General features: G+C 39.8%; 1 protein-coding gene across 2 annotated transcripts in view; it reads left to right on the top strand.

Annotated features, from left to right (window-relative positions):
* Nucleotides 1-14,004, top strand: part of MACROD2 (mono-ADP ribosylhydrolase 2) — a 1,175,381-nt gene that overhangs the window by 14,113 nt on the left and 1,147,264 nt on the right. The window contains exon 3 of one of the 2 annotated variants that reach the window (XM_081314693.1): nucleotides 12,546-12,650. In XM_081314693.1, the coding sequence (XP_081170819.1) occupies nucleotides 12,546-12,650 (105 nt within the window). Of the gene's footprint in view, nucleotides 1-12,542; nucleotides 12,651-14,004 lie in introns of both variants that reach the window. The other variant, XM_081314692.1, reaches the window with a different exon arrangement.

Genomic DNA, 14,004 nt, shown 5'->3' with positions numbered 1-14,004 from the left:
AAGTCGTGTCCGACCCATCGCGACCCTATGGACAATGTTCCTCCAGGCCTTCCTGTCCTCTACCATCTTCTGGAGTCCATCTAAGCTCACGCCTACTGTTTCAGTGACTCCATCCAACCACCTCATTCTCTGTCGTCCCCTTCTTCTATTGCCCTCAATCTTTCCCAGCATTAGGCTCTTCTCCAGTGAGTCCTTCCTTCTCATTAGGTGGCCAAAGTATTTGAGTTTTAGCTTCAGGATCTGGCCTTCTAAAGAGCAGTCAGGGTTGATCTCCTCTAGGACTGACCGGTTTGATCGCCTTGCAGTCCAAGGGACTCGCAGGAGTCTTCTCCAGCACCATAGCTCAAAGGCTTCAATTCTTTGGCGCTCAGCCTTTCTTATGGTCCAGCTTTCACTGCCATACATTGCAACTGGGAAGACCATAGCCTTGACTATACGCACTTTTGTTGACAGGGTGATGTCTCTGCTTTTTAGTGTGCTGTCTAGATTTGCCATGGCTTTCCTCCCCAGGAGCAAGCGTCTTTTAATTTCTTGGCTACAGTCCCCATCTGCAGTGATCTTGGAGCCCAGGAAAACAAAATCTGTCACTACCTCCATTTCTTCCCCATCTATTTGCCAGGAATTGAGAGGGCCAGAGGCCATGATCTTGGTTTTCTTAATGTTAAGTTTCAACCCAAGTTTTGCACTCTCCTTCTTCACCCGCAACAAGAGGCTCTTTAGTTCTTCTTCACTTTCTGCCATTAGAGTGGTATCATCTGCGTATCTTAGGTTGTTGATATTTCTTCCAGCAATCTTAATTCCAACTTTTGATTCATCTAGCCCTGCCTTTCTCATGATGTGCTCTGCATATAAGTTAAATAGGCAGGGTGACAGTATACAGCCTTGCCGGACTCCTTTCCCAATTTTGAACCAATCAGTGGTTCCGTGTCCAGTTCTCACTGTTGCTTCTTGACCCGCATATAGGTTTCTCAAGAGACAAATAAGATGGTCTGGTACTCCCATCTCTTTAAGAACTTGCCACAGTTTGTTATGATCCACACAATCAAAGGCTTTAGCATAGTCAATGAAGCAGAAGTAGATGTTTTTCTGGAACTCCCTAGCTTTCTCCATGATCCAGCGTATGTTAGCAATTTGATCTCTAGTTCCTCTGCCTCTTCGAAATCCTGCCTGTACTTCTGGTAGTTCTCGATCCACATACTGCTGAAGTCTAGCTTGTAGGATTTTAAGCATGACTTTACTAGCATGAGAAATGAGTGCAACGGTGCGATAGTTTGAACATTCTTTGGCACTGCCTTTCTTTGGAATTGGAATGTAAACTGATCTTTTCCAATCCTGTGGCCACTGTTGAGTTTTCCAAATTTGCTGGCAAATTGAGTGTAGCACTTTTACTGCACTGTCTTTTAAGATTTTGAATAGCTCAGCTGGAATACTGTCACCTCCACTAGCTTTGTTGTTGCTCAGCTTTTCTAAGGCCCACTTCACTTCACATTCTAGGATGTCTGGCTCGAGGTCAGTGACCACCTCATTGTGATTATCTGGGACGTTAAGCTCATTCTTGTATAGTTCTTCTGTGTAATTTTGCCACCTCTTCTTAATCTCTTCTGCCTCTGTAAGGTCCCTACCATTTTGGTCCTTTATCATGCCCATTTTTGCATGGAATGTTCCCTTCATCTCTCCAATTTTCTTGAAAAGATCTCTGGTCCTCCCTATTCTATTGTTTTCTTCTATTTCTTTGCACTGTTCATTTAAGAAGGCATTCTTATCTCTTCTAGCTATTCTCTGGAATTCTGCATTCAATTGGGCATATCTATGTTTTTCTCCCTTGCCTTTCGCTTTCCTCCTTTCCTCAGCTATTTGCAAAGCTTCCTCAGACAGCCATTTTGCTTTCTTGCATTTCTTTTTCTTTGGGATGGTTTTGGTTGCTACCTGTTGTACAATGTCGCGAACCTCTGTCCATAGTTCTTCAGGCACTCTGTCTATCAGATCTAATTCCTTAAATCTATTTGTCACCTCTACTGTATATTCAACAGGGATATGATTTAATTCGTACCTGAGTGGCCTAGTGCTTTTCCCTACTTTCTTCAGTTTAAGCCTAAACTTTGCAAGGAGAAGCTCATGGTCTGAGCCACAGTCAGCTCCTGGTCTTGTTTTTACCGACTGTATAGAGCTTCTCCATCTTTGGCTGCAGAGCATATAGTCAATCTGATTTCTGTGTTGACCATCTGGTGATGTCCATGTGTAGAGCCGTCTCTTGGGTTGTTGGAAAAGAGTGTTTGCTATGACCATCGTATTCTCTTGACAAAATTCTATCAGCCTGTGCCCTGCTTCATTTTGTACTCCAAGGCCAAACCTGCCTGTTATTCCAGTTATCTTTTGGCTTCCTACTTTAGCATTCCAATCCCCCATGATGATAAGGACATCATTTTTTGGTGTTACTTCTATAAGGTGCTGTAGGGCTTCATAGAACCGGTCAATTTCATCCTCTTCAGCACTGGTGGTTGGGGCATAGACTTGGACTACTGTGATATTGAATGGTTTCCCTTGGATTCGAACTGAGATCATTCTGTCATTTTGAGGATTGTATCCCAGTATTGATTTTCCTACTCTTTTATTAACTATGAAGGCTACTCCATTTCTTCTGAGGGATTCTTGCCCGCAGTAGTATACCTGATGGTCATCTGAATTAAATTCACCCATTCCTGTCCATTTTAGTTCGCTGATACCTAAGATGTCGATGTTCAGTCTTGTCATCTCTTGTTTGACCACGTCCAGCTTTCCTTGATCTTACATTCCAGGTTCCTATGGAGAAAAAATCTTTACAGCATCGGACTTTCCTTTCACCACCAGACATATCCACAGCTGAGCGTCCTTTCGGCTTTGGCCCAGTCGCTTCATTCTTTCTGGCGCTACTAGTACTAGCCCTCTGCTCTTCCCCAGTAGCATATTGGACGCCTTCCGACCTGAGGGGCTCATCTTCCAGCGTCATATCGTTTTGCCTTTTGGTACTGTCCATAGGGTTTTCATGGCAAAGATACTGGAGTGGGTTGCCATTTCCTTCTCCAGATTGTGTACCCTTCAATAATTAATCGGAAGTGCTTTGGAGTTTATGTGAACGCAGCCTCTCTAGGCTGTAAATTAAAAGCAGCTATGTCATGCAGGTGTATGTATGAGGCTGGTAAAAAAATATAGGTAGTCCTTGACTTACAACCATTCGTTTAGTGATGTTTGAATTTACAACGGCATTGAAAATGGTTTGTGATGGTCCTCACATTTATGAGCGCTGCAGCATCCCCACGGTCCCATAATAAAAATTTGAGTGCTTACAACCAGCCTGCATTTATGATAGTTGCAGTGTCTCGGAGTCATGTGATTGCCATTTGTGACTTTCCCTGTCGGCTTCCAACAAGCAGTCAGAAGGGAAGCTGGATTCAGTTAACGATGTGATTTACTTAATAACGGCAGTGATTTGCTTAGCAAATGTTGCAAAAACTCAAGAATCATCTCACTTAGCAACGGCAATTCCAATTGTAGTCGTAAATAGGAGACTATGACAGCTTTGAGTATTGAATTAGTTGATTCATTTTAACGTAGTTTTCAGGCTCATGTAGAAACATGAAGAAGCAGGGCTATTTCAGTTTGTACCAAAACAATTTTGATCCTGTCCTAGCTTCAGAATGTCCCCAAGTCATTTGCAAAGAGTGGACAGCACTAATGACTAGTCATAGATATTTATTTCATTTAACTTAAACTATTTTTCACATGCTATTTTTTAGACCAATGCATTGAAGTAAGAAAGTGGACCAAATCCCCCCCCCCAAACAAATGATTTGAAAATGTGGAATGCATCAAAATATACCCCATATCGATACCTGTTGCAATTTATTCTTATACTTTAAACATTTATAGTCTACATTTTAAAACAAAATGTTTGCAAGATGGCTTAAAACGTTTTGAAATCACAATGTAAAAAATTAACTGGAAACTTAGTAAATTATTTGCTAGAGATCAGTAGGATAAACAATAATATTGAAACAGTAGAAAGTTAATTGAAAAACCTCCAGTTTAGCATGAGAGTTAAATTGTAAACTTAAATGTAATAAAAAGTATTATTTTAATAATAGATTACAATAACACATTTTAAATTAAAAGTATTATAGAGCTGTGAGAAATTCCTCTAAAGATGATTTTATTATTATTGTTTCAGGTGTATATGCTGCTTTTATATGTTTGTTTCTAAGCACCTCCAAATGATAAGATCCAAATTAAACATAAGAATATGGCAGTCCTCAATTTACGACTAAAATAGAGTTCAAAATTTCTGTTGTTAAGCAAGGCAGTTAGGTTTGCCCCATTTTACAGCCCTTTTTACTACAGTTGTTAAGCAAATCACTGCAGTTGTTAAATGAACAATGCAGTTGTTAAATGAATCTGGCTTACCCAATTGACTTTGCCTGTCTGAAGCTAGCTGGGAACATTACAAATGACCTCAGGACAGTGTAACTGTGATAAATATATGCCAGTTGCCAATCGCCTGGATTTTGATCACGTCACTATGGGAATGCTGGAATGATCGTAAGTGTGAAAACTGGTCATAAGTCACTTTTTTCAAAATTGTTGTAAGAACAATCACTAAATGAATAGTTATAAGTTGAGGACAACCTGCACAATGGAATTACAGGATAATCAAGATCTCACACACTTCGGAACAATCATAAAACCTTTCTTATCTGGTGGCTTTATAATGGCTTTCTCTTCTGCCTCCAAAGACCTGCTAAGGTAGATAGATTTTGCAAAAAGCTAACAGGAGGAGGCCTGGTGGGGTATTGCTATTCCAGAGGTGCCCTCATGCTGGAATTCCTGAAAATGACTTTCTTTTGGAGATCGAACCCAGAGAGAGGTTTGTCTTCCAAATATTAACAAATCAATAGGGAGAAGGTGATAGCCAGGCCCTAAGCCAGGAAATTATTTAACGGTGACAATCAGCATTTAAATTGTGTTGGAAACAAACAGGCAGCGAGTACTGCTCTTGAAGCAGAGGTGTTTGTTACATAAGCAAACGGACTAATATCTTTAATTGCTCAAGCCTCTGAATTCTGGACTGGTTGTAGTTTCTGGATGCCCTTCAAAGGCAACCTTATGTGGAACACCTTGCAGTAATCCAGATGTGAAATAACTCAGACAGTCAGGCAGTTAGCAAAGCCTCCTGATCTAGAACAGACCATAATTCATAACTGTACACAAGACAGATCTTCTTCTTAGCCTTCTTAGCCACAGTTGTCAAACTGTTCTTCAAGTCTGAGAGGACACCTAATTATGAACTAGCTCTGCATGAGGAAGATCAGCTCCGTCCAATGGAAAAGATGGAATATTTTTGAAAGTGGAAGGCTTCTGCATGCAGGATCGTTCATTCAGTGATGGGCTTGAGTTTATATTGCTTAATTCCCCCTTCATGTTTACAGGCATTGAGACAAACTTCAACTATACCTGTGTTGGCCCAGAGTTGAAAAATACTGCTGAATATCAAATGCATATTGGTACTTGACTATAGTTTCAGTAGGAACATCCTTTTAGATACTGAGCCGCCAAGTTATGAACAGCTTCATAAGTTAATACCGTCATTTTGACTGGGGGGTAAATTGGAGGCCATAATGTTATCAGGTATAAGATTTAAGATTTAAGATTTATTGAGATTTTTATACCGCCCTTCTCCCAAAGGGACTCAGGGCGGTTCACAGGGCATAAATATAAACAACAGTACAAACATTAAAAGATAATTAAATTAATGCCCAAGTTAAAACCAGAATAATAAAACAAACCTATAAAAAACCCAAGTACCCCCATCAGGCCAGACCCGCTAGTTCAAATAAATGGGTCTTCAACCCGCGACGGAAGGATCGGAGGTCTGATGCCATCCGGAGCTCAACCGGCAGTTGATTCCATAACGCCGGAGCACCCACAGAGAAGGCCCTCCCCCTGGGGGCCACCAGTCGACATTCCCTGACAGGAGGCACCCTGAGGAGGCCCTCTCTGTGGGCGCGCACAGGGCGGAGGGGAGTCGACGCCGGCAGCAGGTGGTCCTCGAGGTATCGCGGACCCATGCCATGTAGGGACTTAAAGATCATAACCAAAACCTTGAACCTTACCCGGAAGACAACTGGTAACCAATGCAGCTCACGGAGCAAAGGTGTAACATGGGAGTACCGGGAAACTCCCAAGACAACTCTCGCGGCCGCATTCTGTACCAGTTGGAGCCTCCGAGTAGTCTTCAAGGGAAGTCCCATGTAGAGAGCGTTACAGTAGTCTAGGCGAGAGGTCACGAGCGCATGAGTGACCGTACACAAGGCCTCCCGGTCCAGATAGGGCCGCAACTGGCGCACCAGGCGAACCTGGGCAAAAGCCCCCCTAGTCACGGCCACTATGTGATCTTCCAAAGTGAGTCGTGAATCTAGGAGGACTCCCAAGTTGCGAGCCCTATCCACAGGGGGTAAAAGCTCACCCCCCATAGAAAGAGGTGGAACATCCCAGGTGTCTCGGGAAGCCGGAATGTACAGCCACTCAGTCTTGTCAGGGTTGAGTTGAAGTCTGTTCCTCCCCATCCAGACCCGAACCGCCTCCAGGCAACGGGACATCACAGCGAGGGCATCACTGGGGTGGTTTGGGGTCGAAATAAAAAGTTGGGTATCATCAGCATATTGATGATACCCAACTCCAAAACCACGAATGATCTCACCCAGCGGTTTCATATAGATGTTGAACAGGAGAGGCGAGAGGACCGACCCCTGAGGAACTCCACAAACGAGAGTCCTAGGGGTCGACCTCTGCCCCCCTGCCAACACCAACTGCGAGCGTCCCAGGAGCTAGGAGGAGAACCACTGAAAAACCGTGCCTCCCACTCCCAATCCCCTGAGACGCTGCAGCAGGATACCATGGTCGATGGTATCGAAAGCCGCCGAGAGGTCTAATAGGACTAGGACAGAGGAATACCCCCTATCCCGAGCCCTCCAGAGATCATTCACCAGAGCGACCAATGCCGTCTCCGTGCTGTGCCCGGGCCTGAAACCCGATTGGTAAGGGTCCAGATAATCCGCTTCATCCAGGACCAGAGGGAGCTGATGCGCCACCACACTCTCAACAACCTTCGCAAGAAAGCGAAGGTTGGAGACTGGACGAAAGTTGTTCAATACAGCTGGGTCCAAGGCAGGCTTCTTGAGGAGAGGTATAATATGTGTTATGACGTGTTATTCCAGTTAATATTCTTGCTGCCTTACTTGTACTGATTGAAGGTATCAGAGGGTGAACTCTGCTGTGCAGGAACTGCAGTAAGCTATTCAGGAATAAAAATTGATCTCATGAGAGGTAAGGAAAGAAAATATTAAAATTCCAGTGTTCCCTTCAGTAGTACTTGCATCAAAATCTGCTATGACTTCTCCTTCTGCCCCCCCCCCCCAGCTTCCAGCATACTGTGCTATCATCAGGTCATTTTTGTGGCATGCTTAGTAACAATTATTTTTACTTTGTGTCTTCTTAATTGTATTTTTAACTCTTTAGCATCAAATGACCATAATTAAGGTTCATTAACATAATTGCTGGGAGTATAAGTTGAACATTTCTCTGTTTGAAGTAGTACTTTAGCAGCTTAGCAGGTACCTAATAGTAGCAACTCAACTTCCCATTGGGGAACTAGTGTATTCTAGTAGCAGTCAAAAAATGAAGACAGATAAACTGACACTTCTTGAGCTTCCGCATCTCTCTCTCTCTCTCTCTCTCTCTCTCCCTCCCTCCCTCCCTCCCTCCCTCCCTCCCTCCCTCTCTCTCTCTCTCTCTCTCTCTCTCTCTCTCTCTCTCTCTCTCTCTCTCTCTCCCTCTCCCCCCATCCTGTTTTATAATAAAAGATCTGATTTAAATAAAATCATTTTTATTTAATTAGGAATTTTAGCTAGACTATAGTCATTTCAGTCTGTTTAACTGCTGTCATATTTTTATTTTGTTATTGTGTTGTATGCATCTCTGTTCAGAACTGTAATGTTCATTTTCAAATCACTTGATTAAAAATAAAATCATAAAAATTATCCAAATGGGGAAATGGGCTCTATTTGGGAGTATCTTGTGGATTACAAAGATGAAGACAGCAGCATGCGCCAAAGATACATTTTCTCAGAACATATTGTATTGTTATAGTTGTATTGGTAGATATTTTTGTACTGAATATTTGCTGATAGTTTTGCATGAGGTGTTTCCTACCAGGTCCCAAGAACGAAGAATGATTTGATGCATTATTTCTGAGTAGTTTCCTTTATTGGTCTTCACCTATAGACAGAATCTTTTATCAATTCAATCTTTGCTATGATTTGATGGTGGCAAAATTCATCTCAGAACATGCTAATAATTGGAGAATATATAACTATCGTTTTATTAAAACAAGCGGGTGATGTTAGGATACAGTTCTCTCGCTATCATGAATGAAGAATGCCAGAGGCAGGATAAGAGTTCTTATGTAATATTACAGAGATTAAAGATTTTATTGTATTCATTTGATCCAGTGGCAAATAATTAGTTTTCAACTAATAAAAGTATGAGTATAATGCACAGAAATCTGGCCTTCTCTGTGTCCTGAAAGAGTATATTTTGTCGTATAGGGTTCTTAACCTTTTAAAAATAGGGCTGCTTTCCTGTTGATATTCTAACAATTTGATCTTAAATACTATTATGAATAGAAGGAATTGTAAAGGCACCCTTTATCAGCATCCTTTAGGACTGCTTATCCTTGAGCAGTTTATAGAGACATACATTTTGTGAATTAAAACCTATTCATTGATATTAAAAAGGTTACAAAATCCATCATGTATGTCATAATAGGAGTAATGTGTATAGGGATAAGCATTAGCTCATTCCAGGTAAAGATACAAGCAAGTTAAGTTAGAGTACATGCAGAATAAGGAAACCCTTAACAAGTACCGGTATCTTCTGTTATCTAATCTTCTATGATTTTATTTTACAATCCTCTTGAGAAAATGCTAGTACATCATGGTAAGTTAACCATTTATGTTTGCTTATAATTTCTTGTCTCCGAAATGCTTCTTACTCTAAAAGCTGCAAAGGTGTTTTGAGGCACAAGCTAAATTCTGGTTGCAATTGCTGTTATAATCGGAGCACCTCCTTTGCTCTGTGCTAGATTTCCTAAAAATCTCACATAAAGTCAATAAAGCAAAAAAGTGGGAAAAATTGGGCTGATGGATAGGGTGTCAAATTTTGTATTCCAAGCGCATTGCCATATGTGGTTCTGAATTTTTTAAGCTGTATTCTTAAGCACTATCAGTTGTTCAAACACGTTTCCTTCCTTGTCTGTTGTTCTGTGTACAACTGAAAGCATTTTCCTTCAACTTTTCTACAGCTCCATTCACCTCCCATTAACTGAGTGTTGATCCATTTGGTTGTGACTAGGAATTGATTGACTGGCTTGCCACCTGAGCCTCACCATGGGCTTAGAGAGAATGACTGGCCCAAGGTTGGCTTTTATCGCTAAGGGGGGGGGACTAGAACACAGTCTCCTGGTTTCTAGTCTGGTGCTTTAACCATTAGACCAAAGTATACCTATATTTTAATGGTTTCTGTTCCATCCAGAGTTGTATGAATGTACACCCCATTGGGCAAGAGGAGACTTTTATTTATTAAACTTGTAAAAAACAAAGTATTCCTCTAGAAGTTGTTTGACAAATGGACACAGTTTTAGTAGGTCTAGACTCTAGAATATCAGGAGTTTCAAAGTGTGTTTTCATTCTTGGATGGCTAGTTCATTTTGATGAAACGCAAAGCTGTACTTTAGTTTGTTTTTCAATTATATTTATGCTGTTTTATGAATCAATAAGATTGAAAATGTACTAATTTTCAAGCACAAATGTTTATCGTTTTGATTAATACTCCCTCTGGTGATACACTTTGGATTCTAAAGCATTTCTGTTTTGGTCCTGCAAGGGTTTGTTATTAATAAACTTGATGAATCTGTGTTACAATTGTGCCTGTGATCATAATTAACTTCCTATATTTTATAATAAAATAGATGGAAAATGTCTTATATTATTGGCCTGTTGTCATATGATTTAGTACTGTGTTCTCATGGAAAATCAAAAGCACAAAAATAACTGTATAAACAAATGCTAATGTAACAACTCTGTCAGTAATTTCCTGGGGAGCTGTGGTATTTGTATTGCTACCAATCAATTATGATATTGTGTATTGAGGCTTGAGTTACCAATTGGTTGTGTTACCCTCAACTTGTTAGCTGGTAGGAGTAATTGTGTTTTATGTAACAGTTGTAATGTTTTTCAGATACACAGCTAGTCTTGCACATTGTATATAACCTGAACAATTATTTGCTTCAAAACTGTGCATTGAACTTTGTGTGTAACTTTTCTGAATCGAACGGCTAATTCTTGCTTAAACTTTAGTGTTGGAAGTCTTACAATGTAGTATTATTATAGATGCAATTCCCATTACCACATTGTATAGAACTAGATAGCTTGTTTTGGGTTTGGTTGTTCTTTTCCAGTGTAACAAAGAAATGATAACCCTTTTGTCACTATAATGAGAGAATTCAGTAGTGAATGATGTTAAATTCTAAATGCAAAAGGATTGCATTTTCATTGCTTTTATAAATATGTAGTTAATGTTTGCTTAGTTTCGTAGATGATGGTAAAATATGCATTTACTATACTGCATACCTGCCCTGCTGGGCAATCCCTTTTCAAAAATTATAAGTATAGGAAATTGAATACTCAGGTTATTCATAGCTTCTGGGGGGATCCAGCAGAAGAAGACACAACAATCTTGCTTTGTTACATTTGCCTCCCGGAGCATTCCTTTATCTCTGGAGAAGTTTTTATTCTTATCTAATGCTAGTTTCAATGAGTTCTGCCAAGGAAATTTGCAACGCGATCACAGAGGTAATAAAAACGGCAATTGGAAATAGCAGTTATAAAGCTTGGTGAATAATTAATAGTCTGGGGGGGAAAATAGTTGTTCGGTTCAAGTAAGGTGGTTTCTACTGTAAGGTGGATGACTTAAAAAGGTGAAAAAGGGCCTGTCATCTTTATTCAGTAATATGCTTGTGAAAATTTGAAGATGATTTGAATGGGTGAGAAAATTAAATATATGTTGTAGCACTGTGCAAAGACATCATTTGTGGAACTGACCACAACTAATTTGTACTGCAATCTTAATCAGCACAATTGGAGCTCTATAGGATGGAAATGGGTCAATAAAATACTCTGCCAGGCTAGTATTCTTTCACTTAATAAAATCAAGCATGCCGTATTATGACTTTGGGAATTATCTTCTGCTTTCTTGGCCAAGTAAAAAGCTACAGAAGTTTCGGATTTCATAGTCAAATAAAGGCCTTTTGATTTCTGATTTGATTGTTTTACTAAAAATCTAATGACCTTTAAAACTCATGAGATAATACAAACATACAAATACATACATTATATACATTTGTTGTATATACTATTCACATAGTACTGTTCTGAAATAGAAGTCCAAAGAAAATTCTTCCAAAATTCAGACAAGGCACAATTATGCTTAAAAAGCTCATTTTTATGATCCTACCTATTCTGTGTAGTCCTTTGGATTTGAAAGCCAAAAGATATTGTGGAGCATATGGGAACATGATTGTGGTATTGGTTTGTAGTTCCTTAAAGCAACTACTGTAAGCCCCCCCCCCACCTAGGATTACATGAGTGACCACTGTACCTGCATAATTGCAGGAAAAGACCCAATTGGTATAAGGAATTGGAGTTTTAATGCTGTTTTCTTTCTGAGATGGCTACCATTAATGTGTTTTAGAAAAAAAAATTCAATCATTAATTTTGCTTATAGAGGTAGTCCTCAACTTACAAGCATTCTTTTAAGACTGTTCAAAGTTATAACAGCACGGAAAAAGTGACTTATGACCAGTTTTCATACTTACGACCATTGCAGCATCCCCATTGTTACGTGATCAAAATTCAGGTGCTTGACAACTGGCATGTATTTATGACAGATGCAGTTTGTAATCTTTGCAGCCGGCTTCTGATAAGCAACATTAGTGGGGGAAGCCAGACTTGCTAAATGACTGTGTAATTCACCTAACAACTGTTGTGATTCCCTTAACAACTGTGGCAAAAAGGTTGTAAAATGGTGCAAACCTCACTTAACAACTTCCATGGTTGACAATGAAAATTTTGGGTTAATTCAATTGTGGTCATAACTCGAGGGCTACCTGTACCATGTCATGTTAGGTAAATAGAAACAGAAAGGTGAATATAAACAGTAAATAAATATTAGGATTGTACTGCTTTGTACATTGAAACTCATATAGCACAAATAGTTTATATTTATATATATTATATATTGTATATATATTTGAGCATGCAAATTAAAATATATACATTTGTAAAGTTTAATGTTTATGTTACTAAACTGATAGTAGTAGGAGAATTGGCATTTTTTTTCATTTTCCAATATAAGGGATGGCTACCATTCCTTAAACTCTTTCTATTTCTTTACAGAAGAGAACACCAATGAAGCTTTCTTGATGCAGAAAAGTCTTAGTGAAAAAGTCTCCCTATACAGAGGTGATATCACAGTGCTTGAGATTGATGCCATAGTTAATGCTGGTAAGTTTTATAATACCTTTCATGTCATATTTAGCTTCTTAGTAGTTGAGTGTTCTAAGAAACCTCTGGAAAACTCCAGAATAATGTGTATGGGGGGAAAAGGTGATTTCTCTATTGTTAGGTATATCCCAAGGAAATTCAAATTTGTGGCCTTATGAAATAGGTGAATATCTATTGTTCTGCTGAATGCTTAATTTTATCTAATTTCTGCTGGTCAGTTGGGTAATGAACTATGCATTACAATGAAATTTATCCCTCCTTTCAAATCTTACTGAGCTTTCTGTCAGGAGCTGTCAGAATAAATACTTTGGATGAAAGGCAAGGAAACTTTTGTGTGGTTGAGATATATTATGAATGGAATAAATAAGTTATTTTTCAAATATGGAAAGGATTTCTATAAAGTGGATAGTCTTAAGTGGGTATGTATGCATGTGTGTGTGTGTATATACATACATACATACATGCATACATATATCTCAAAAAAATAAAGGGAACACTTAAACAACACAATGTACTGTATTTAATAGTAGGATGTTATTTTCTGTTCCCTTTATTTTTTTGAGCAGTGTATGTATGTATGTATATATATATATGGAAGGGACGCGGTGGCTCAGTGGGTTAGGACGCTGAGCTTGTCGATCAGAAGGTCGGCAGTTTGGCGGGTCGAATCCCGAGTGCCGCGTAACAGAGTGAGCGCCTGTTACTCGTCCCAGCTTCTGCCAACCTAGCAGTTCGAAAGCACGTAAAAATGCAAGTAGAAAAATAGGGACCACTACGGTGGGAAGGTAACAGCGCTCCGTGTGCCTTTGGCGTCCAGTCATGCCGGCCACATGACCACGGAGACGTCCTCGGACAAGCGCTGGCTCTTCGGCTTTGAAACGGAGATGAGCACCGGCCCCTAGAGTCGGAAACGACTAGCACGCATGTGCGGGGGAACCTTTACCTTTTATATATATATATATATATATATATATATATATATATAATTTCAGGAAAAAGAAAGACTAAAAGTAAGAACAAAAATTATTACAGATAGACATACATACATATATACATACATACATATATACATAAATATATATATACACACATTGCAATGTATGGCAGTGAAAGTTGGACCATAAGAAAGGCCGAGCACCAAAGAATTGAGGCTTTTGAGCTATGGTGCTGGAGAAGACTCCTGCGAGTCCCTTGGACTGCAAGGCGATCAAACTGGTCAGTCCTAGAGGAGATCAACCCTGACTGCTCTTTAGAAGGCCAGATCCTGAAGTTGAAACTCAAATACTTTGGCCACCTAATGAGAAGGAAGGACTCACTGGAGAAGAGCCTAATGCTGGGAAAGATTGAGGGCAAG

This window comes from Vipera berus (genome assembly GCF_964194415.1).
Source record: "Vipera berus genome assembly, chromosome: 1".
Lineage (NCBI taxonomy): Eukaryota > Metazoa > Chordata > Lepidosauria > Squamata > Viperidae > Vipera > Vipera berus.
The sequence above is the reverse complement of the archived record's forward strand: the minus strand, read 5'-3'. Positions and strand labels throughout refer to the sequence as shown.